The sequence below is a fragment of the Vulpes lagopus genome, chromosome 18, assembly GCF_018345385.1.
Source record: "Vulpes lagopus strain Blue_001 chromosome 18, ASM1834538v1, whole genome shotgun sequence".
NCBI classification, from domain to species: Eukaryota; Metazoa; Chordata; class Mammalia; order Carnivora; family Canidae; genus Vulpes; species Vulpes lagopus.
The window spans coordinates 23,717,057-23,742,536 of record NC_054841.1 but is presented as its reverse complement, the minus strand read 5'-3'; the positions used below and the strand labels follow the sequence as shown (position 1 = coordinate 23,742,536).

Here is a 25,480-nt window from a genome sequence, read left to right as displayed (position 1 = left end):
AATAGCAGGTGTTATTATTTTTTTTTTTTTTACTTTAAGAAGAGTATTTCCGAAGTTTCAATATTAAGTTTAATATTTGCTGTAAGTTTTGTTATCATATTAAGGAACTTTCCTTCTATTCCTAGCTTTTGTCATGAATAACTACTGGATTCTACAAAATGCTTTCTGTTACTTGGTTATATCTTTTTTTTTTCTTCTTTAAAATCTGCAAATGTGCATTACATGAGCCTCTCTGCTTTTGAAACATTCTTATATTCCTCAGATAAAACCTACTACCCTACATCTCAGTAATTCACTTTCACTGGACTAGGTATTTATCACTGCACTTATCACAGGACCTTGTAATTACCTCCATCTATTTCCAAATAAACTCACATTGCCTTGAGGGACAGGTATGTCTTACTTTCTTTCCAGAGCCTCAGCACATAAGACTTGGTATAGTAAGGGTCTCAGTATATGTGTGCTGAATAAGTGAATTATTCCTAGAAGCCTCCACGGCCTCCACTCTTATTTCTGGTAATGAAGAACAAGGCGCTTGCTATGGAGGGGGTATAGCTTCTTCCACCTTTGCCTTCTCCTTCACCAGGACACAACAAATGTTAGTTATTGTTATTAGAAGAAACTGTAACTTTCAGCCTTGTTCCTCTAGTCCTGTCTTAGTGTATGGGTCACAAACCAGGTCCAACAGCCCTCTAACCCCTTTGTGTTATATTTTAACACTTAATACATACAACATATATATTAAGAAGTATAACCAAGTGAATAGCTGTGTGTGTCTTTCCTATCACATCTTCCTGTCTCTCTGCCAGAGGTAACCACAGTCCTGAATTTTATTTAGCCTTATATGAGTTTGCTTATTTCAGAGCTTAATAAAAATGATATACTAGAGGCGCCTGGGTAGCTCAGTCAGTTAAGCATCCAACTCTTGATTTTGGCTCAGGTCATGATCTCAGGGTCATGAGATCAAGCCCTGCACTGGTACCTCCATGCTGATTGTGGAGCCTTAAGATTCTTTCTCCCTCTCCCTCCGTCCCTCCCCTGCTTACAGTCTCTAAAAAAACAAAACAAACAACTATATAGCAACTGACTTCTATCAATTTCTATGATTTAGCTATGTTGTTGCCTATAGTAACAGTTTATTGACTTCCACTACTCTCTAATATCCACTGTATGATTAGAAAACATTTATCCATTCTCCTATTGATGGATCATGGACTTGGTTTCAGTTTTTAACTCTGAAACAATAATATTATAAGCATTCTTGTGCATTTCTTGATGTACATGTGCAGAAGTTTTTCTGGGGCAGTGGCTTCCAAATTACATTGACAATGTCCAAGAATAAGAAAAAATTTCTATTTAACTCAATAAAACATACATAGGTAAATATATAAATAATGTAACAAAAACTGAAACAATACCCTTACATGACACACTTTGATCTTTTCTTTTTAGCTGGTAGACCCAATGAATAAACTGATTTCGTGACCTCTTGGCTTTGATGTAGTATGTTCATTTCTAAAAACTACTGTGCTGGGATTGAGTTTATCCACAAACATGCCTGGGCACAGGTGACCCAGGCACAAGAATGACACATCAGCCCTCAGGGTAGTGCTTCCCTAGGTGCTGGGTCACAGGGTATGCACATATTCAAGCAGAAAACAAGGAAAAATAAAGAGATTCTGCAGAAACAAAAAGGTATCAGCAGTATATAAGTGATTCCAAAGATACACCTTCTCGGGGTGCCTGGATGGCTCTGTCAGTTAAGCAACCGACTCTTGATCTCAGTTTAGGCCTTGAGCACAGGACTGTGAACTCAAGCCCCACATTGGTCTTGGAGAAAGAAAGAAAAGAAAGAAAAAAGAAAGGGGACACCTGGGTGGCTCAGTGGTTGAGCATCTGCCTTTGGCTCAGGACTCAGGGATCAGAGTCCTGGGATCGGGTCCCACATCGGGCTCCCTGCATGGAGCCTGCTTCTCCCTCTGCCTGTGTCTCTGCCTCTATGTGTGTGTGTGTGTGTGTGTGTGTGTATGTCTCTCATGAATAAATAAATAAAATCTTAAAAAAAAAAAAAAAAAAAAGGAAAGAAAGCCAGCCAGCCAAAGAAGGAAAGGTCAATGATATACATTCTCACCAACACTTGCTCTTTCTCTCTCACTGTAATCTTAATTTGCATTTCCCTGAGCATCAATGAAGTTAAGCACATTCTGTTTATGGATTATTCGTATCTCTTTTGTGAAATGCTCATTTATATCATTGCCCTCCTTTTTCTTTACTGAGCTATTTGTCTTTTTCTTGTTGATTTGTAAGAACTCTTGATAAATTCTGAATACCAATCCTTTATTAATGAGTTACATATATCTTTTCCCAGTTTGTGGCTTAGGTTCCCATTTTCTTTACCGTGTCTATCCCTCTTTCAAACTGCACCAAGGTTAACCATGTCTAGCAGAACTCCTCACTATTTTTGGTAACACACAGAGAAATGAATGTCAGGTCATGAGGAACAAGTGGCTAAAGTTATGAAGGAGCAATCCTAGACTCTCATGCTCAGACTGCCAGGGAGTCTGGTGTTTCCACCCTGGAAGCTCCCTTTCACACACTGGCTGGAACATACAATTATTGGAAAAATAACAAAGCCTTTTCATCAGAGGGTACAAAGGGTCTGTCTGGGACCTGCACACATCTCCAGTGTGTTCCTATAGACAATGGGCCACTTGTGCATCTTCGGCTTGTGCATGACAGGCAGGGCCTGGGGAAAACGCAGCAGATAGACAGAAATGAAAGCTGGGATAACCACAATGCACGTCGGTAGCCTTTTCCCTGCAACAGCAACTCTTAAGAGGCTGCTCCTGCCTCCTCAGTAGTAAGAGGAAGAAATCTGCCAGCCTGCAACCAACATAAAGCAGTGGAACAGAGACTGGGGAAGTAAAGTAAGCTCCACATCTTCACAAGCATTGCTCAAAAATCTAATTTAGTGATTATCTAACAGAGGTCTATAGATGTGGTTTTTCGGGGTAAGTTCTTGATGATAATTTTTTAATTTAGTGTTTCATTTCAATCACAGTTTTTTGTTTTGTTTTTCATTTTTTTCTTTTTTTCTTTTGTAAGTAAGCTCTTCACCCAACATGGGGCTTGAACTCAGGACCCTAAGATCAAGAATCACATGCTCTGCTAAGCCAGCCAGGTGCCCTTTGTGTTTTTGTTGTTGTTGTTTTTAAAGCATATTATGGATCTTTTGAATGTCCACCTTACAACCAAATGGCAGGATGTCAGTGTTCACATCTGCGTCCTCTATTCTGGTATCAATTAAACTGTAACTGTTGAAGACTAATGAGAATAAACAGAAGTGGACTTAATAAGTGAAAGTCAAACATCACCACCCAGGAAAACATATCCTAAAGAATGAACGTTTCACAGCATTCAAGTATTGAAAACTGGTAGGAAAATGGAGTCATCACATAGCATATAACAATTTAAGTATGCTACAAAGATCCTGCATCAAAATCATTAGTGAGGGGCAATCTGATTTTGGCAAAGTAATGTTAGTCATCACATTAAATTCACAAAGTCAATCTGAGCTTTTAAGTCTTATTATTTTGATTTCAATTTACATACTGGTTTAGGTTTTATTGTCATTTAAAACCCATTAGAAGGAGGAATATAACCTAGTTTTGTACTTGAATATATTAAGTAAATAGAAAAAAGTTAATTCTAGGAACATGGAAGAATTTTGTTTTAAAAGACCTCTGTAGGGATCCCTGGGTGGCGCAGCGGTTTGGCGCCTGCCTTTGGCCCAGGGCGCGATCCTGGAGACCCGGGATCGAATCCCACGTCAGGCTCCAGGCTCCCGGTGCATGGAGCCTGCTTTTCCCTCTGCCTGTATCTCTGCCTCTCTCTCTCTGTGTGTGACTATCATAAATAAATAAAAAATTAAAAAAAAAAATAAAAGACCTCTGTAGATCATTCAGGTTTGAGAATCCCAATTGTCTGAGACATCCTCCCCTGTCTGGTCATCCACCTGCTGGAAAACATAGCTCACCTTTTTAACACCCAAAATATCTTCAATGAGGGTTGCTGTTTGTAAGAACGTTTTCTTACTCGTCATCAGTGTAAACAGGAAGATTACAAAGTCATTCTTCTCTGCCAAACGCTTTGTAACTCCTTCCGTCTATCACAAGAGAAAAGGAGAGAAAAGGCAGAATAGGTTATAATCACAAAATAAAACATGAAAAGCAAGGTATTCCCCCTTCTAGACATTGGAAAAGCAAGTCCAAGCTACAACAGGAATTCTTGGCAGAGGCCTTAAATCACTAAAACATTGTGTGCAAATGAATGGGGGGGGGGGGTCATGGTTGGTTCATCATAGGTTCTTGACCTAATGTCTGCCTAGTAACTAAATGAGAAGCTACAAACTAGCACCCAGTAGGCCAAGTTTTATTTGGTCAGCAGTACGTTTTAAATTTGGAATGTAAATGTCTTCAGGCAGGTCATGCCTACTCCAGGTTAGCCACAATTTGCACAAGTTTCCGCCCCCAAACAGGCACCATCAGGCATTTCTTGGTTTCTGCCTACTCCCTGGAATTAAGCCAGATCAGCACAGAGTTGAACCATATTATTCTATGTTCTTCCAATTTTTGTTTCCTTTACTGTTTTTTTTTAAATGAACTGTGTTTTGATGGAATATTGCTAATTTACATTAGGTACCATTAACAAACAGCCTCATAAACTAATGACTATATGGAAGTTGCCAATGATGGGAATATTTATATCATACATAGGTCATCTTTTAAAAGAAGGACAAGTTCTTACTGACCTTAGTTGCAAAAATAGTTGTGTGTTAGCTGAACAATTAGTTTACTTTTATCTTCTAGGTCTGTCCATGCCTATCTGCCAACTAGCTACCCGTGGCTACTGAGCACCTGAATTGTGGCTAGTCTGAACTGAGATGTGCTCCACATGTAAGAAACAGAGTGGATTTTGAAAGCTTAGTACAAAAAAGTAAGGTAAATATCCCATTAATAATTACGTTGTTCACATGTTGGAATAGCCTTGATATACTAAATAAAATATATTATTAAAATTAACATTTCTTCCTACTTCTTTTCTTTCTAAAAAAAATGTGGCTATAAGAAAATTTAAACTAATCTAAGTAGGGTCATGCTGTATTTCTGTTGTGCGGTGCTGTTAAAAGATGTTGAATTGCGTTAAGTGTTGAAACTTATTTCCCTATTTGTGTTGGCCAATAAGTTTAAACCCAAATTTGTGCCCCATTCATACTACAGATGATTTTATGGTCAGCCCAATTCCTGCATACATGTTATACCCTCACCTTGTTCTACACTTTTCTTTCTTCTACTTCTAAATTTATGATTTATGATATTGGTAGATTTTACATATTACTACAAGAACGCCTGAAATCTCTTTCTGAATGATGCAAGAAAGGACATGGAATTAAATGTTCCACTGTATTTTTATAACATACAGGTTTCACTTCTATAGGATCACTTGTTTCATTCTGGCGTGTATTATGATTCACTGCTTACACGTTACCACATAAGTTCCTAAAAGACAGGTACTGTGTCTTACAAAAACTAGCACCTGTATATTGCTTTACAAAGTGCTGTCACATCTATCGTCCCACTTAGTCCTCACAACAAGCCTACAATGTTAATAAGATTACTAACTGCATTCTACAGATAAGAAACTAAAGCTCAGAGAGGTGAATTAATAAGTACTGAGACAGGAGCCAGAACTCCAAACCCAGTTCTAGCACTAAGTGCTAGGCTTTTTCCTTTCTACCAAATGGCTTCTTTCATTCACCATTCTTTCCTTCTCAGGGGTCAAACAAGCAGTCTCCTGCTTAATACACTGGTGGGGCTTCTAGTTCTGGTTTTGTTTTGTAACAAGGAAAATGAAGGAATGGAAATAAATAATGGAATTAAAAGGAACCTTAAAGGTTACACATACTCTTCCAGTGTATGTATCGACTTGGTAAAGGATTGTTCAGTCTCTGCTTGGACACCTCCAGGGCTAAAGGAGATCACTACCTGCTGAAGCAGCCCTAACTCTTAACAATTTCTACGAAATTCTGCCTCCCTACAATTTCTACCTGTTGGTCCTGGTTCTTAGGCCCACGTAAGTAAGTCCAATTCTTGCATGTCTGAGGATAGCTCTCATGTCCACCCGCCCCCCCTTGAACTTTCCCCTCTCAAGCACTGCAAATGTGGTGGGGACAAAAAAGGAGGCCCCAAGAATAGGCGTACTTACACAGACACACGTATTATACAGGATGCTCAAACAATCCTTGGACATTTCATCACTTACTGAAAGTGAAAGGGGAATAATTGGTTATTTTTCTCACTGAAAAGATGGTATTTAAATTTTTGAACCTAAGAACTGTTCCTCACAATCTCCTCCAAGATGATTATCTTCCTTTTTAGTATACTTCTTTCAAAGAGGTGTACTAAATCTTGTTTACCAAAGATTTTCAGGATGCCTATCACAACCTACAAACCAATTTGTATACTGACTTTGGGTTTGATGCAGTAGCCATTTTCTTCTTAAGCCCCATAGTCTTCATACTTTGAACCTACTGTGGTGTCATCTTTTAATAGCCATGATACATTTCCAAAAGCAGAAATGTTAGAATCCAAAATATAAACTTCCTGATTGCACGTTATAAATTTCCACTGGTGGTTCTATTAGCAGCAAACAAGGGTATCACTTTTACTAAAGACTCACAAGTGTCTTTTTGTTTTCTTTTTTGTTATTTCTGTTGGGGAAATGGCTTTTAATGCCTGATCTACTAACTCCAACAAAGAACTAGCTACTTTTCTGTGAGCAGGAACAGGGGAATACAACAAAAAGGAAGTAATTTTTATGACCCCTAAGCCTGAAGAGAATAAAACTGAGTATGAATCATCAAAAGAGTGTTTTTGCTCGGCATTAGTTTTACTTTTAAAAGTTGTTTCCATTCATTCCAACACTACCACAAACTCTAAAATGTTAGGTCTCCCTCTGAGAGGTCAATGGGCAGCCCTGCCAAGCCAGCTTGACCAGAAGGGTTATCTGACATAATCTGGAGACAATGCAGATGTCCATATCCCTTATCACTACCTTTCAACCTGTGGGGGCTTTTTGGTTTATCTCTTGACTTCAGAGCAGGTTGGAATACCAGATCAGTGTATCTCTGCATTTCTAGACCTTTCATTTTCAAAGGTAACTGCAATTTACTCATTCATCAAATATTTATTCAGCACCTACTCTAGAGCAAATGAAGAATACACAGTGGTTAGCAAAAGAAAAAAAGTCTCTAAACATAATAGGAGACAGAGAGAGTAAGTACACCAACAAGTATTTACAAGATGCTACTTGCTATCAGGGTAGACAGGGAACATGAAGAACCAATTTAGATAGAGTACTAAGCTGAGACATCAAAGACAAATATGAATCTTCTTAACCAGTGCTGCACATACAAACGAGGTCTTACATAATATGTTTTGAGTTAAGGCAGGAATTTTTTAAATTAAACAAAAATATGTATTTTTCCTTTTGCCTCGTTATACCCAAGGGACCAAGGTAGGTCCCCAGCAGCTCTCCTGGACCTATCATAGGAAGTCTGGCCAGGGTTCTCTTTCTTGCTGCATCTGCTCAAACCGACAGTCTGATTGGGAAACAGCCTTAGTATGGGCCACCAGTGTTTCGTGTTTCTGTCAGTACTCGAAGGCCATAGGCTTCATTGAGTTGGATTAAGTGAACTTCTTTGAATAGGTCATCCAAGATACCTACCTTACCTGCAGATACCCAGGATACCTACCTTCATGCTAACTCCTTATATTTACATAAAAATACTTCAATTAAAAAAATATGTATTGATGTTTGTAGAAGGGTATTCATCAAATGTTAAAAGTGATCTCTGGCCTGTATGTATGCATTTTTTGTGATCTCTGGCTTGTGCCAGAGTGCTCTTACTTTTTTTTCTTCTTTAAATACTGAATACCTAAAAATAATAACTGTAACAAGTATAAATTATAAAAAGGAATGAAAGAATAATGCCCATAGAACCGTCACCCAGCTTAAGAAATAACATGCTACCAAAACACTTTGACTTTCTAATCTCTACCATTTTTGGTAATGACTAAACTTTTTACCAAGAACACATATCACCTTTACCACAACAAAAAATATATATATATACTTTTGAAAATAAAACAAATGATCTTACCAGATTATTCTTTACTCTCTCAATTAACTAAATAGGAAAAATAAGAATTTCCAGAGAAAACACAAAAGCTGGGCCCACAGACTATTAGGAACTACAAACATGCAATTCTTTTAGCCCAGTGGCTTTCACACTTTTTCATTTAAAGTCCCAGATCTATATCACTACCTAGTACAAAATGAAGAAAGCGAGCTGCTTAGTTGGGGGTGGAGAGCACATACTGCCACTGAACAAAAAGCAGACCACCACTGTAGAGCTAGGAGGGGAAAGCCCCCGGAACCACATCACATCTGCAAGCTGGGAAGTGAGGACCAGTGGCTCACAAGTATACTTACTTTTCAGTTTCTGTCCCCGGATAGAGATTGTAGGCCTCATAAGAATTTCTACAAGGAGCTACATATTTGAAAAAGAAAAAAAAAATTTCAGTAAAAATCTGCAAAATTAAGTCCAAGCACAACTTATGAAACAACCTTTGCCATGATGACCGATAGCCCAAGTATCTGTCACAATGCTAAAAGACCCTCTTGTTCCCAACATGGCCAGAAGGCAGTGAGGCTCGTGGGAATGAGCACTATACCAAGGGTCAGGAAACCAGTCACAGCTCAGCCACCTAGTCCTCATGTCATCTTGAGAAAGTCAATGTCCCTCCATGGCCTCAGCTTTCTCATTTTAAAAAATAAGCACGTTAAACTAGGTAATTTCTGGGATCCAATGTGGCTTTAAGTTTTAAAAACTATAGAACATTATCACTATGATCCCTCTTTTGCTTAAAGAACATTTGTGTTCTTTTACAGACACAGGTTAATAAAACAGAATTTCAAAAAATATACCATAAACTGTTAATACGAATTTCTATGGGGGATGGGGCTGATATGCATTCATTTTTCATTTTATATACTTTTAACACAACACATAGTTTTTGCTGCTTAAACTCTTAAAATAAGCATACACTTAAAAACCCATTCTGTTGAGACAAGGATAATTTATTACGAAGATCAATCCAGTAGGAACAATGATAAATATACACATCTAACAAGAGAGCCTCAAAATACATGAAGCAAAGCTGACAGAACTAAAGTAAACAGACAATTTAAAAATAACAGAACACTTTAATATCCCACCTACAACAATGGACAATTACACATCACCAAAGAAATAGGAAGACTTGAACATTATAAACCAACAAACTCTAACAGACATCTGTAGGACATTTTGCCTCGTAACAGAATACATATTCAACTCAAGCACACGTGGAACATTCTCCAGAATAAATCCTATATTAGATCAAAATACAAGCCTCAATAAGTTAAAAGGACTGAAATTACCAAAGCATATTCTCTGACCGCAATGAAATCAAATTAAAAATAACAGAAAGAAACTTGGGAAATTTACCAATGTGGAAAATTTAAAAAGATCCTAATTAATGAGTCAAAGGAGAAATCACAAAGAAATTGGAGAATAGTTTGAGAGAGATGAATACAGTAGAACTTAGAGCTAAGGCAGTGTTTAGAGGGAAATTTATAGTTGTAAGTACCTATTTTTTTAAAAAAATAAAAAACAAGAATTATCTCAAACCAATAACCTAATCATCCACATCAAGACACTGGAAAAAAATGTACAAACCCAAAGCAAGCAGAAGAAGAAAAAATAAGGATTTGAGTAAAAACTAATTTAGTAAAGAATAGAAAATAGGGGCAGTCCAGGTGGCTCAGCGGTTTAGGGCCACCTTTGGCCCAGGCGTGATCCTGGAGACCTGGGATCGAATCCCGTGTTGGGCTCCCTGCATGGAGCCTGCTTCTCCCTCTGCGCCCCCCCCTTTCTGTGTGTGTGTCTCTCATGAATAAATAAATAAAATCTTAAAAAAAAAAAAAAAGAAAAGAAAAGAGAAAATCAACTATATCACCACCGACCTTATAGAGAAAATTATCTTCCTTCTGATGGGACACTTTTAACTACTACATATATGAAGCCACACTAAGCATCTTCGTATACAAAGTTTCATCTCATTTTGACTTACGTCTTTACGAGAGATTTATAGAAAGGTAAACGAGGCAAAATGGGTAATAATCTTTAAGGTTTAAGGCATACTACACAGTTTTCAAGAGATGCCCCACTTCTCACAATCATCAAAAGGTGTAAGATGCTCAACTGTATAGAATATAAATTCACTTCAAGTGAAAGATGAACTATGTCAAGGAATACATTAAAAGTCCTTGAACTCCAAGCTATGGATTACACCTGGCCCAGACATTTCATTTGGTCTACACCTACTGAAAAGCTGGGAGATTTTACTCAAGAATCTAGATTTCCCACATTCCCCAGGGCAACAGCAATCCATAGTCATGAAAGAGTCATTTCTCCATAAACAGAGCCACACTCTCCACTTCTCCACAGTCCCCGCAGGCATTTGATCTGATCATCTTACTTGGGCCTCCCTCGCTCCATTAAGTTACCTACTTGACCCTATAACGCACCTGACTTTATAAACTCTCAGATACACTTTTCATTGTTAGGTCAGGGTTGACAAAGGAGTGGCCTAACCAGCAGCACGCCCAATTATTCCAATTCAGCTGAGCTTTGGGCAGCATACTGAAGAGAAGGTTACTTTGGGGCCTTGCTAGTGACTGATGGAGGAAGAAATAAAGAGCCCTGTCTCAAAAATACTTTCAGGAGCAAGATGACAAGGGAGTTCAACAAGAACAAATGCACCCAAATTAAGGTAAGTGAAGGGCAAAAAGACCGAAGCAAAAGCTCCTAGTTATGAACAGACTGAAGTTCCTAGAGAAGCTAATCTTCTCCAAAGCAGACCAAAACTTCACAAAATCAGAAGCTTTGATGCAAAGATGTCCATGACAGTCATCTGCAACAGAAAGCCACATTTTCACTGCCTATAGACATCAGGCCTGAGACCCACATTATTCTTTTTTCCTCCCATAAATATACTGGTTTCTATTAAATAACTTCCCTGATGAGCCATTCAGAGGTGAAGGGTCCCTCAAGTTGGCCATTAAGTATGCACTACAGGACCACTAGAGCTGTTGAGGAGAGGCAATGCTGAGCAACAATTAGGGACTAAAGGCTAAGGCTGATGCTCTGGGTGCAAATGTGTAACAATCTTTACTTTCACAACAAATGGCATCTTAAGGAAATGGTTTTTATTTATTTATTAAAATTTTATTTATTTATTCATAGAGACACAGAGAGAGAGAGGCAGAGACACAGGCAGAGGGAGAAGCAGGCTCCATGCAAAGAGCCCGACATGGGACTCGATCCAGGGTCTCCAGGATCACGCCCTGGGCTGCAGGCGGCGCTAAACTGCTGCGCACCACCGGGGCTGCCCAGGAAATGGTTTTTAAATTGCAATAAAACATGACACCGCAGAGTATAAACAATAAGCACAACTCCAGGTTTTACAAGTGATCATTCCTGTACAGTCACCACCCAGATCAAGATACAAAATAACCATTAACACCCAAGGAGTAAGGACAGATATCTGGGGGGAAAATGTAGGATCCCAGGCCCTCATTCATTACATGGTGCAAAAATTTAAACGTATGTGATTAAAACTTTAAATATATTACAAAGAAATACAGACACAGTTTATAATCCAACAGAGGGAAAAGCAAGAAAAGCTTTGAAGCCATAAAAGGAAAGACCAAGCAATCTGATAACTTAAAAAGTAAATCCCTCTACATTTATAAGTACCATAAGTTAAATTCATAACCATAGGTTAATTTCATTTCTCAAATTTGGGGAGAAAAATACAACACATATAACAAAGGACCTTTAAGAATGAGTAATTACAAAGTGCTACCATCTAAGTGTTTGTGTCCTCCCAAAATTCATGTTAAATTCTAATGCCAAATGTGATATCGTTAGGAGGTGGGGGTCTTTGGGAACTGATTAGGTTAGGAGGGCAGTGCCCATATAAATGGATTATGTCCTTCTAAAAGAGGCTGAGAGATTCCTAGCCCCTCCCACTACACTGAGGACACAGGGAGAGGCTGGCAATCTGCAACCTGGAAGAAGGCCTTCACTAGACACCAAATCTGCCAGTGTCATGATCATGGATTCCCAGCCTCCAGAACTATAAGAAATAGATTTTTATTGCTTATAAGTTACCCAGTCTATGACAGCCTGTTTTGGCAGCCCAAACAACTAAGAAAATCAGTAAAAGAAAGACCCAATAATGAAACAGAAAAGGATATAAAAGCTACTAAGAGATAACTGGCATAAAAAGAACAAGTTATAAACACATGAAAAGATATTCAATCCCACTCACAGAAGAATGCAAATTTTAAAAACTATGAACAAACTATATAAAGTACTCTTAGAATGAATAAGACAATCCAACTAAAAAATGGGAAAAGGAGAGTCACCTGAGTGGCTCATTCAGTTAAGTGGGTTTAATGACTGACTCTTGATTTTTGGCTCAGGTCATGCATGATCTCAGGGTTGTGAAATCAAGCTCTGTGTCAGGCCCCGCGCTCAGCAGGGGTCTGCTTTAAGTCTCTCCCTCTGCCCCTCCCCGCCTACCACATGGTACATGGTACAAGCACTCTCTAAAATAAACAAATCTTTTTAAAGGAAAATGGGAAAATGAGATAGATATTTTCCAAGGAAGACATACAGATGACTTATAAGCACATAAAAAGATGCTCAACAGCATTAACCATCAAGACAATCCATATCAAAAGAACAGTGAGAGGGACGCCTGAGTGGCTCAGTGGCTGAGCGCCTGCCTTCGGCTCAGGGTGTAATCCCGGGGTCCTGGGATCGAGCCCTGCCTCAGGCTCCCTGCAGGGAGCATGCTTCTCCCTCTGTCTATATCTCTGCCTCTCTGTGTGTCTCTCATGAATAAATAATCTTAAAAAAAAAAAAAAAAAAAGAACAGTGAGATACCACTTCACACCCATCAGGATGGCTATAATAAAAAACAGATAACAGATGTTGACAAGGATATGGAAAAGTTAGAACCCTCATACACCATAAGTGGGCATGTAAAATGGTGCAGCTGTTTTGGAAAACAGTCTAAAAGGTCCTCAAAAAGATTAAACTTAAGAGTTACCATGTGCCCCCGCAAACCCACTTCCAGGTATACACCCCAAATTAATAAAAACATGTGTCCACACAGAAGTAGGATGCAAATGTTAAGAAAAGCATTATTTTTTTTTTAAAGATTTTATTTTATTTATTCATGAGAGACACAGAAAGAGAGACAGAGATATAGGCAGAGGGAGAAGCAGGCTCCCTGCCAGGAGCCTGATGCAGGACTCAATCCCAGGATCCTAGGATCATGTCCTGAGCTGAAGGCAGATGCTCAACCACTGAACCACGCAGGCATTCCAAGAGCAACATTATTCTTAACAGCTAAAGGACAGAAGCACAAAAGTCCAAAAGTCCATCACCTGATAAACAGATATACAAAATGTGGTATATCCATACAATGGAATATTCTTCAGCCATAAAAGGAACAAAACACTGATACATGCTACAACATAGATGAACTTGAAAACAGTAAGCTAAGTAAAAGGAGTCAGTAACAGAAGACCACATATTACATGATTCCATTCAGATGAAACGTCCAGAATAGAGAAATCTATAGAGATGGAAGTAGAATAAAAGCTGCCTATGATAGAGATGTGTAGGGGAGTGATAGGTAAAACATACAGTTTTTCCTGGGGTGATAAAAATATCCTAAAATTGATTGTGGTAATGCTTGTGTGTATCTATGAATACACCAAAAACCACTGGACTGTAAACTTTAACTGGGTGGATTGTACAGTATGTGAACCATATCTCAATAAAGCTTAAGAAACTCTAGAAATACACTTTTTCCTCATATCTACTTAATTAATATTTAAAATTTACTTAAAATGTACTATTTGGTAAAGAAAGCTGCTGGGGGCTGGTAATGTTCCATTTCATGATTTGAGTGGTAGTGACAAAGATGAATTTATTTGGAGATAATTACTGGTGTACTCTTCTGGTAAGCAAGACTTAGATAATACAGTCCATAAAAACACACATATATACATGGTGTTGGTGATGATGTGGATTAACAGACACTATTACACTTTGTTACTGGAGATATAAGCCAATAAAACTTCCCAGGTATATAATCAACGAGTTTATAAACAATAAAGCACACATATATTTTGATCCCATAGGTCCCATGCACAAAAACATTTACTGCAACCTCGTTGTAAAAGGAAAGGTGTGAGAAAACTCTAAATGCCCATCAATTGGGGCCTGGGTAAATAGACTACAGTATAATTATGCCAGAGAATACTATACAGCTATTTAAAATAATGAGGCAGATTTATAAATACTGAATCTATCCCCAAGCTAGAGAACTACACAGAAAGAGCAAGGTACAGAGTAGTATATCTGTATATAGGGAACGACACCTTTATGTGGGTAGAAAAATATAAGGTGAGGACAGTGGGGGTTATTTACACACACACACATACACACACACGCACGCACGCTAAAACAGAACATCTCTGGAGGGACACAGAAAAACTTGAAATCGTAGCTGCCTCTGAAGAAGGGGTGGGAGAAGTAGGAGACACACTTTTTACTTTGTGCCTTAAAAAAAGAAAAAAGGTGGATATATTATCAACTCAAATAAATCATTCTTCTAATGTATAAGCTATGGTGCTTCAACACAAGCGAGTGTCCCTGAGCATCTAAAGATTAAAATTCTGAAGTGTTTGCTATAAATTCTGCAATGTCTCCTTTCTCTAATTTCAAGAGTTAAATACTCAAGTCATTAAACAGTAGTAATAATGAACTACTTACATCAACACCTCCAAACAGGTCAAAAATATAAGTATTTGGATAAGTGGTTTCTTGGGTAAGTTTCCTCTCTTCAGTAACAAATGCCATAGCCTCCATGGAGAGAAGAGGAGAAATTTCCTAGTTCAAAAAAAGTATACAAAGAGACTTTCAGTTTTAGTATTCAAGAGGAACCACACACCAAAACGTTGGTTTGCATTTTAGTCACAACCTGAATGCCCACGAGCCCAAAGACAGCCCCCAATGAACCACTGTAGAAAAAAATAATCTTACAAAAAAGCTACTATGATGGTCAAAATTTTAATTTTAATAGTAACAATAATTTAATACTTATTATGTACCAGGTATGGTTCTAAGTACTTCATGTATGATCTCTTTTAATCCTCACAAACCTATAAGATAACAGTAATTTATCATCCTAATTTTACAGATAAGCAAACTGAAATAAAAAGCTGTCAAGGTCACACAGCTGGTAAGTGACAGAGTTAGGATTTAAATCTAAGAAATCTGGCTCCAGGGACGCCTGGGTGGTTCAGCGGTTGGGCCCCTGCCTTCGGCTCAGGTGGTGATCCTGGGATCCAGGATCCGGTCCTGCATCAGGCTCCCCGCAAGGAGCTTGCTTCTGCCTCTGCCTGTGTCTCTCCCTCTCTCTCTCAGTCTGTGTCTCTCATGAATAAATAATCAGAAAGAGAGAAAGAGAGAAAAGAAAAAAGAAAAAAAAAAAAGAAAAAGAAAAAGAAAAGAAAAAAGCTTGAGTTTGAAGAAAAAAATAATTATATGGAGTGAAATAGGAGCTAGAGTGTGGGAAGAATCCAGGACGCTAGTCATCATGCTCTCTCTTCAGGGACCTTGAGGGAAGATGGAACACAATGGGCTAGAGCAGCGGATCTCACACAGTGGTGAACATCAGAATCACTTGAGGGACTTGTTAAAACCCAAACTGCTAAGTACCCCCTGCAGCATTTCTGATTTAATAGGTCTGGAGTGGGGCATTTATAACAACTCCCAAGTGATCCTGATACTGCTGGTCTAGGTACCACACATCAAGAAAAGCAGAACTAGGGCAGCCCGGGTAGCTCAGCGGTTTAGTGCCGCCTTCAGCCTAGGGTGTGATCCTGGGGACGGACCTGGGATCAAGTCCCACATCGGGCTCCCTGAGTGGAGCCTGCTTCTCCTTCTGCCTGTGTCTCTGCCTCTTTCTCTCTCTGTGTGTCTTTCATGAATAAATAAATAAAATTAAAAAAAAAAAAAAAAAGCAGAACTCTTGCAGACAACCTGTTATATGTTGGGCACTGGGCTTTTATACATTAGCCCATCTAATCCTTAAAGTAATTCAATGATGTGAGTATAGTTTTACCTATTTTATAGGTGACAAGTAAAATCACAAAGTTGCCCAGGCTCACGTAATTAGTGACTGAACTACTTACTAAAGATTGAACCACTTCCTCTGGGTCTCATTTTTCTCAACTATAAAACTAGGATGTAGGGCGTCTGGGTGGCCCAGTCAGTTAAGTGTCGGCCTTCAGCTCAGGTCATGATCTCAGGGTCCTGGGATTGAGCCCTGTGTTGCACTCCCTGCTTGGCAAGGAGTCTGCTTTTCCCTTTCCCTCTGCCTTCCCCCCTGCTTGTACACGTGTTATCTCAAATAAATAAATAATCTTAAAAAAAAAAACTGGGATTTAATTCCTGCTAGCAACATGGTACAGTGGAGGCTGGTCTTAGGAGTAAGACAAATCTGGGCTCATCATGTAACAGCCACAGGCTTCGAGTGAGTTATTACTGAAACTGTTCTTTCAACTGGAAAAGGGAACTGTAGAAGACTTCTGAATTTGCCTGTCCACTCTCTCTTTTTCTCCAAGTAAAAGTCCCATTTCCTTGGGAGAAGAGGCCTCTCCCCACTTTCCACAGAGTTGTGTGAGGGCTGCCACCAAGCACCTCAGTGCTAGCCCCAGGAGCAGGTGATCAGGCCTAGTCAATAGTCTCTCGTCCCCCTCACCTTTGGTGGCTGACCCAAGTTGTAGAAACGTCACCCTAGAACTATAATCATGTAGAGGAACATGAGGCCACACATGATGTCAAAATAAGAAATGAACAGCTTAATCCTGTTGAGCCCCTGAATTCACACCTATGCTTTCCAGTTATGTGAACAATAAAGGATCGTTTTTGCTAGTCTGAGTGGGTTACTGTCACTTGCAATCAAAAGTATTCTGGACTAAAACAAATATATAATGCATGTCATAGAGACTTAAATATCAAGAATTAAATATGCCTAGTCCACGGACTTCAAATAAGTAAGTGCTGGATGAATAAAGGAATAGTGACCACACTGCAAGCACTCACAAATGTTCATTTCTCTTCTACCCCATATTTCAGAAATTTTGCAGGAATCAAGTGTAATAATTTATAATTCCTTGCAAAGTGTTTTCAAAGAAATGTAAAAGACTATAATTATTTCTATCCCATTCAGACTTATAAGAATACAAAACATCTTTTTTTAATTAAACTTTTATTTGTAAATGATCTTCAAAAAAAAGGAAATGATTTTCAATTTATAGAAAAGTTGTACAGACAAAACATCTCTTCTTAAAGGTAAAGCTTATTTGCTGCCTACTATATTTTAGAATGACTTACATGGTATAATAATCAAAACTTTACCTCTGATGAACATTCTATGAAGTTTCATTATAATCAACTATAATTTGTATGGGTTTTAACTGTAGCTAGAACTGGTGATCTAATTCAAATTTGGACTCACCCCCCCAAAGCTAAAGTCTGGATACAGTAACTCTAGACCTACTGAACCAGATACCCCAGGTGGGTGCATGGGGCCCAGCACTCCGTTTTATCAAGCCTTCCAGGTGATACACACTCAAATTTTTTTTTAATAATAAATTTATTTTTTATTGGTGTTCAATTTGCCCACACTCAAATTTTGAGACCAAGTGCCTTGGCATGTCTCTCTGCACTCTTCCATTTCTCTCGCAACTATCAATCCCAGTTCCTTTATCTTCTTATCCTGTTCATAATCAATCAACAACCACAAGGCCACTTCCTTAAACCTTTAGCAATACGGGGTTTTTAAAATCCTGCTCAAAAAAGAATGTCATCCCAATCCCAGCACCTAGTGTTGGCCTCCCAAATTAAGCAAGCACTGCCACAAAATAAGTGTAATAAAGTCCAGAAGGATATACACAGAGAACTTAATGGTGATTATCTCTGAGTGGCAGGATTATAGTGGACTTTTGTTTTCTTCTTTGTACTTTTCCTGAACTTCCCAAATTTTCTATAGCTTACACATTAAAAACAGACTATTTTACAAAGTAGACTAAAGGAAAAAAATAAGATATCTGTGTCACCTGGAGGCTTTGAATGCAGCCCTTCCAAGGCTCCTAAGAATTACCTTGAGGATGTTTTGGCACTCAATGAAGTCACTGTGAAGGTGGCTTGCTGCATACAGCTTCAGAAGCAGCTGAGGAATTCCACTCCATTTGGATTGTTTGTCCCTCTCTGCCAAAAATGTCTCCGTGAACTGTGAGTCAAAAGAAAAAAAGAAAAAGGAACATTTTACCGGTGACAAAAGAACTACTAGCATGCATGGCAAAGGAAAGCAGCTGCCTCCTAAACACACCCAGGACAAAAAATTCAAAGGTCTCTTTCTAGAAACTTTCAAAAGCTCAACAGCCTATAAGCTAAAAGCCCAACTCCTTGCCTGGTGACACAGCAGCCTTTATATTCTATCACCTACTCTCCTCTTGTTTAATCTCTTTCCCATGCACACTCCAGGCTCCAAATGCACCTATTCTCTATGTCTCTCTGCATGTGTTCTCCCTTGCCTAAAATGTCCTCTCCCTGTCTTTACCTGGAAAGCTCCTTCTTCAAAGTGTAAGCCACATAACCAGAAATTTTCCTTGTTGGGTCTTCTCCTCTCCCCCTCCCATCTTTTTTCTTTTTTTTTTAATTTTATTTGAGAGAGAGAGTGCATGCATACACGTATGCACACTAGGAGCAGAAGGGGAGGGAAGGGGAAAAAATCTCAAGCAGACTCCATGCTGAGAGAGAAGCCCAACACGGAGTTCAATCCCATGATCCTGAGATCATGACCTGAGAGCCCCGAGATCAGGGCTGAGCTGAATCCTCAACTGACTGAGCCACCTAGGAACCCCTCTCCTCTCTCCTAAGTGAATAAGTGCCCCTCCTCTGGGGCCTTGTCTAACATTTTTCTTCTGTATCATAACTACTGATTGATTTATCCCCCTTCTCCTATAGACCACAAGCTCCTTCAGAGTAGGTACCAGGCTGTAATTATCATGCCCACCTTCTCTCTCTCAAAGAATGCCAGGCAGAGAACAGAGACTCAGTATGAGCAATAACCTTCTAGTCTAATAACAGGTTCATTAATCAATTATGGCAGTTCCACTAACACTCTTAGGACTTATCATTAACCAGGGGCCGGATGTGAATTATTTTCATATACACTCTCAATCACATCAAAAGCACCTTATGACTGTTATTACAAGACACACAGGTCTTCAATAATATCTTAAGTCTATCCTGATGCACATCAGTCCTATGATTTGGGACAAATACTATCATCCTTCCTGAGCCTGTTTTCTCAGATTGTAAAAATAAAATACAGAAGTAATAGAGAGATAATGAAATGTTTGTGAGAGTAATTAGTGTGAGTGAATCAAGGGCATTATCATTTCTGTAGGTAAAAGAGTGACTGAATATCAGCAATTTCCTATCATTCAAGCTAGTTCAAATCAAGGCAACAAAAACAATGGGAAACCATCTTTCCTTTCCTGGAAAGGAAAAAAAAGAAAAAAACATGGTTTCATGGGACTCAGTAAAAGCAGTGTTTACAATTTTACAGGTATAGACATTTACATTAAAAATGAAAAAGAGGGATGCTTGGGTGGCTCAGCAGTTGACCATCTGCCTTCGGCTCAGGGTGTGATCCTGGGGTCTGGGGATCGAGTCCGCATTGGGCTCCCTGCAGGGAGCCTGCTTCTCCCATCTCTGCCTCTCTCTGTGTCTCTCACAAACAAATAAATAAAATCTCTTAAAAAAAAAAAAAAGGAAAAGAAAGAAAGAAGGAAAGAAAAAGATTTCAGATAATCTGTACTTCCACCATGAGAAACTAAAAAAGAATAAATCAAACTCCAAACAAGCATAAGGAAACAAAGGGAAAAAATACTATTGCAAAAATAAATGATATGGAAAACAAATTATCAAGAAAAATCAACAAAACCAAAAGTTGGTTCTTTGAAAAAAAAAATCAATAAAATCAAAACTTTAGTTATAATGACCAACTCAATACTGACTGAAATAATTCAGGAATGAAAGAGGGGACATTACTACCAACCATATGAGAATAAAAACATTCATAAAGAAGTACTAGGAACAATTATATGCCAACAAATTACATAACCTAGATGAAATGGACAAACATCTAGAAAGACAAAAACAACTGAAACTGACCTAAGAGCTGAATCAGTGATTTAACAAGAAAAAGGGAAAGAAAACTACCCACAAAGAAAAGCCCAGGTCTAGATCTTTCACCGGTAAATTCTACAAAACATTTAAAGAGAGACTAAAAATTCTTCACAGACTCTTCCATAAAACACTTCCTAACTCATTCTATTACCCTGATATTCAAACTAGACAAAGATGACACAATAAAACTATAGACCAATATCTCTGATGGATATAGATACAAAAATCCCCAGCAAAACACTACCAAACCAAATGAACATATAAAAAGGATTATACACTATGCCAAGCTAGGTATATTGCAGGAATACAGGTTGGTTCAACGTATGAAAATTAATCAGTGTAATCAATCTGATAAAGGGTATTTACCAAAAATCCACAGCTATCATCATGATGAACAGTGAAAGCCTGAATGCTTTCCCACTAAGATCAGAAAAAAAGACAAGGATGCTGATCCTCATCACTTCTATTTAACACTGCACTAGTGATTCAGACCAGAGCAATTAGGTAAGAAAAAGAAACAAAGGCATCCAGATGGAAAAGAAATAAAACTGTATTTGCCATCCTATGATCTTGTATATAGAATATATTATGGAACCCACATTAAAAAAAACTTATTAGAGGGGATCCCTGGGTGGCTTAGGGGTTTGGCGCCTGCCTTTGGCCCAGGGCGCGATCCTGGAGTCCCGGGATTGAGTCCCGCATCTGGCTCCTGGCATGGAGCCTGCTTCTCCCTCCTCCTGTGTCTCTGCCCCCCTCTCTCTCTCTCTCTCTTTCTCTCTGTCTATCATAAATAATAGATAAATAAATATTTTTTAAAAACCTATTAGAGCAAATAAAGGAGTTCAGCAACGTTGCAGGATAAAAACTGATATGCAGGGATCCCTGGGTGGCACAGCGGTTTGGCGCCTGCCTTTGGCCCAGGGTGCGATCCTGGAGACCCAGGATCGAATCCCATGTCGGGCTCCCGGTGCATGGAGCCTGCTTCTCCCTCTGCCTATGTCTCTGCCTCTCTCTCTCTGTGTGTGTGACTATCATAAATAAATAAAAATTAAAAAAAAAACTGATATGCAGGGACACCTGGGTGGCTCTGTGGTTGAGTGTCTGCCTTTGGCTCAGGGCGTGATCCTAGAGTCCTGGGATGGAGTCCCACCTCAGGCTCCCTACAGGGAGCCTGCTTCTCCCTTGGCCTATGTCTCTGCCTCTCTCTGTCTCTCAAGAATAAATAAATAAAATCTTTTAAAAAACCCGACAGGCAAAAATTAGCTAATTTCTATATACACACAATAAACAATCAAAAAATGAAATTAAGAACAGTCCCATTTATAATGAAACCAAAATAATAAAACATTTACGAATAAATTTAACAAAGGAATACAAGGCTCGTAAAATGAAACTACAAAATATCATTAAAAGAAATTAAAAGAAGCCTACATAAATGGAAAGCTATCCATATTCATAGATTAGAAGACTTAATATTGCTAAAATGGCAATACTCCCTATATTGATTCAATGCAGTTTCTATAACAATCTCAGGTGCTTCACTGAAGAAATTGACAACCTGATACTAAAATTCATATGGAAATGCAAGAGACCCAGGATGGCCAAAATAATCTTGAAAAAATTGGAAAGAGTCTTGAAAAATTGGAAGAATCACACTTTCTGATGTCCAAGTTTATTACAGGCTATAATAATCAAGCCTTTGGCCTAAGGACAGCCAACTAGATCAAGGGAATAGTACTGAGGTTCCAAAATTAAATCCTTACATTTATGGTCAACTGATTTTTGACAACAATGTCAACACAATTCAATAAGGGGGAAAAAAGTCTTTTCAACAAATGTTGCTAGGACAACTGGTATCCATAAGCAAAAGAATAAAGATGAACTGCTTTACACATACCATATACAGAAATTTACTCAAAATGGATCAAAAACTAAAATGTAAGAGCTAAAACTATAAAACGTTTAGAGGAAAACATCTGCATGAATTTCATAACTTTAGATTAGGCAATGGTTTCTTAGATATGACATCTAAAACATAAGTAAAGGAAAATAGGTAATTCATCACACTGAAAACAAAGAACAATTATATGAACATCTCAATTGATGAAGAAAAAGCACTTTGTATAACTCAACATCATAAACTGAAAAAAGAAGTGAACAAATAATATCTACAGAAAACTTTAACAAACATACTTAATGGTGAATTGTTTAAGGCTTTCCCTCTTAGATTAGGAACATGTCCCTTCAACTCAGGCAGCACAGTTAGGCAAGAAAAAGAAAAAATTTAAGATTGGAAAGGTCAAAATAAAACCTTCATTTGCAGATAAATTTGCAAATGACTGTACACATATACAATCCAAAAGAATCTAAAGGTAATGTATTAAAATATAAGGGCCATATAAATACAAAAATGATATAAAAATCAATCTTGTGAAAAAAAAAAAATCAATCTTGTGGGGTGCCTGGGTGGCTCAGTGGATTATGCATCTGCCTTCAGCTCAGATCATGATCTCAGGGTCCTGGGATCAAGCCCCATGTTGGGCTCCCTGCTCAGTGGGGAGTCTGCTGCTCCATTCTCCCTCTGTCCCTTTCCCCCTACTCTTGTTCTCATTCCCTTGCTCTGCTTTCTCTCTCACCTTCTCAAATAAATATATTTTTAAAAATCTATCTTGTTTTGATACTACATCTACAGTTAAAGAGGAGTGAAGAGGGGGGAAAGGAGAGGAGAAGAGGGAAAGGGAGAAAATGACTGTATTGTATTCAATAGATTGAATGCAATCCCAAACAAAATTTTGTTGTAAAAATGTACAAACTCATTCTAAGACGTATACAGAAATGGCAAAAGGCTTAAGAGCTAAGGAACTCTTGAAGATAAGTAGAAGTTACTCCTATTCAATATACTATAGCCAAAATCAACACGAATAAAGTTACAAAAATTAAGGCAAAGTGGTATTAGCACAAGGATAAATAGACTGGTGGAAAAAAAAAAAGGAAACACATGAAAACAGACACCACAGGGCACTGGTGGAATAAGCAACTTTTGAATAAATAACGTGGGGTCAACTGGATATCTTTCAATTAGCAATAATAGTGCCTCAGATAAACCTCATTGGCTACAATACCGCCACTGCACAAAGCTCAACTGGATATCTTTATGGACAAGCTTACACCACATCCAAAAATAAATTCCAAATGGAGCGTATATTTAAGTGTAAAAAGCAAAACAATAAAGCTTCTAGAAAATAAACAGAATTTCTTCGTGATCTTTATAGGGTAGACAAAGACTTCTTAAATAGAATACAAAGGGATCCCTGGGTGGCGCAACGGTTTAGCGCCTGCCTTTGGCCCAGGGCGCGATCCTGGAGACCCGGGATCGAATCCCACGTCGGGCTCCTGGTGCATGGAGCCTGCTTCTCCCTCTGCCTATGTCTCTGTCTCTCTCTGTGTGTGTGACTATCATAAATAAAAATAAAAATTAAAAAAGTAAATAAAACTTAAAAAAAAAGTGCTAACCATAAAGGAAAACAGTGATACAATGAGCTATATTAAAATTAAGCACTTCTGTTCATCAAAATATCTTTTTAGAGACTAAAAAGGCAAGCCACCAAATGAGAGAAATATTTATAAAACATCACTATAAAGACTCATATCCAGGAAATGAAAAGAATTTCAAATCAATAAAAAGAAAATAATGTGCAAAAGATCTAAACAGGCCATCCACAAAAGAGGATGTCCAAATGGCCAACAGACCTCTGCTTAACTTCATTAGTCATTAGGGAAACATAAACCAAAACTATAAGGAGATACCAACACACAACAGTAAAATGGCCAAATTTAAAAAGACTGGCAACATCATGCTTGAATTAGTGAGAACATGAAACAATGATGAACTCTCATACATTGCTGGTGAGAATATAAACTAGTACAATTGCTTGGGAAAGTGTTCAGTAATAGCTGCTGGTGCTGAACCCATGCATATCCTATAATCCAGCAATTCTACTTCTAAGTATAGACCCAAAAGAAATTGCACATATATGCGTCAGGAGATATGTACAAGAATACACATATAAGTGGTACTCATAAAAGCCCCAAACTGGAAAGATCTCAGATACTCATCAAAGGTGGAATGAACTGTGGTGTGTTAATAGAATATCATACAGCAATAAAAATTATTGAACTACAGCTTTATTATCATGAATGAATCTAACAAATATTTATATAAAGCATAAAAACTATACCTAAATACATGTTAGAAGTCAGGCTACTAACTTCATTTGAAGAGAAAGAAAAGTAGAGCAGTAGACTAGAGGTACAGAGGTCATGTGGTCGATTGCTACATATTTGATTTTATTATTCATTGAGCTGTACACATTTTTTGTGCACTTTTATGTTATATTTCAACACAAGAAGTTTTTTAAATGCCTGAAACAAAATAGATTTGTATGTACTGATTATGGAAGGATCTCTATGATACATTTTCAAGCAAAAAAAGATAAATGCACAATAGTATATACAGTATGATACCACTTGTATAAAAAAAAAGATATATAGAGACATTTACTTTTCTAAATTTAACATGTCTCTATATAGATACACAAGAAATCAGTAACCATAGCTGCCTCTGGAGGCAAAACTGGAAAGTGCTAGCAGAGGGGGTGGTGGGCTATTTGCAAGGGAGACTTACTTTTCTCTGTAACCTGTATGTGTATGTGCATATGTTATCTATTCAAAACATATATTACTTCTGGTAGGGAGGGAATGAGATGAAAGGGACATTAAATATATTGGTACTATCATAAATTTGGTAGTAGGTATGTGGGTATTGTGGTATTACTTACTATAAAGGTTTTTGTAGGTCAAATATTTAATAAACAAATCTCTGAACAATGGCATCAGCAGATGCTCAAAAAATATTACCTTCCCCATTCCATTCCCAACATATCTATACTTATCTTGCACTATCTC

General features: G+C 38.1%; 1 protein-coding gene and 1 pseudogene across 2 annotated transcripts in view; both read right to left on the bottom strand.

The window, feature by feature from the left end:
- Positions 1–25,480, bottom strand: part of LOC121477794 (transient receptor potential cation channel subfamily C member 4 associated protein) — a 72,274-nt gene that overhangs the window by 38,472 nt on the left and 8,322 nt on the right. For both annotated transcript variants that reach the window (XM_041732328.1, XM_041732329.1), the window contains exons 2-6: positions 18,420–18,548; positions 15,023–15,139; positions 8,554–8,611; positions 6,265–6,320; positions 4,037–4,165 (exon numbers count right to left, since the gene is read on the bottom strand). In XM_041732328.1, the coding sequence (XP_041588262.1) occupies positions 4,037–4,165; positions 6,265–6,320; positions 8,554–8,611; positions 15,023–15,139; positions 18,420–18,548 (489 nt within the window). The remainder of the gene's footprint in view (positions 1–4,036; positions 4,166–6,264; positions 6,321–8,553; positions 8,612–15,022; positions 15,140–18,419; positions 18,549–25,480) is intronic.
- LOC121478457 lies at positions 23,544–23,654 on the bottom strand (annotated as a pseudogene).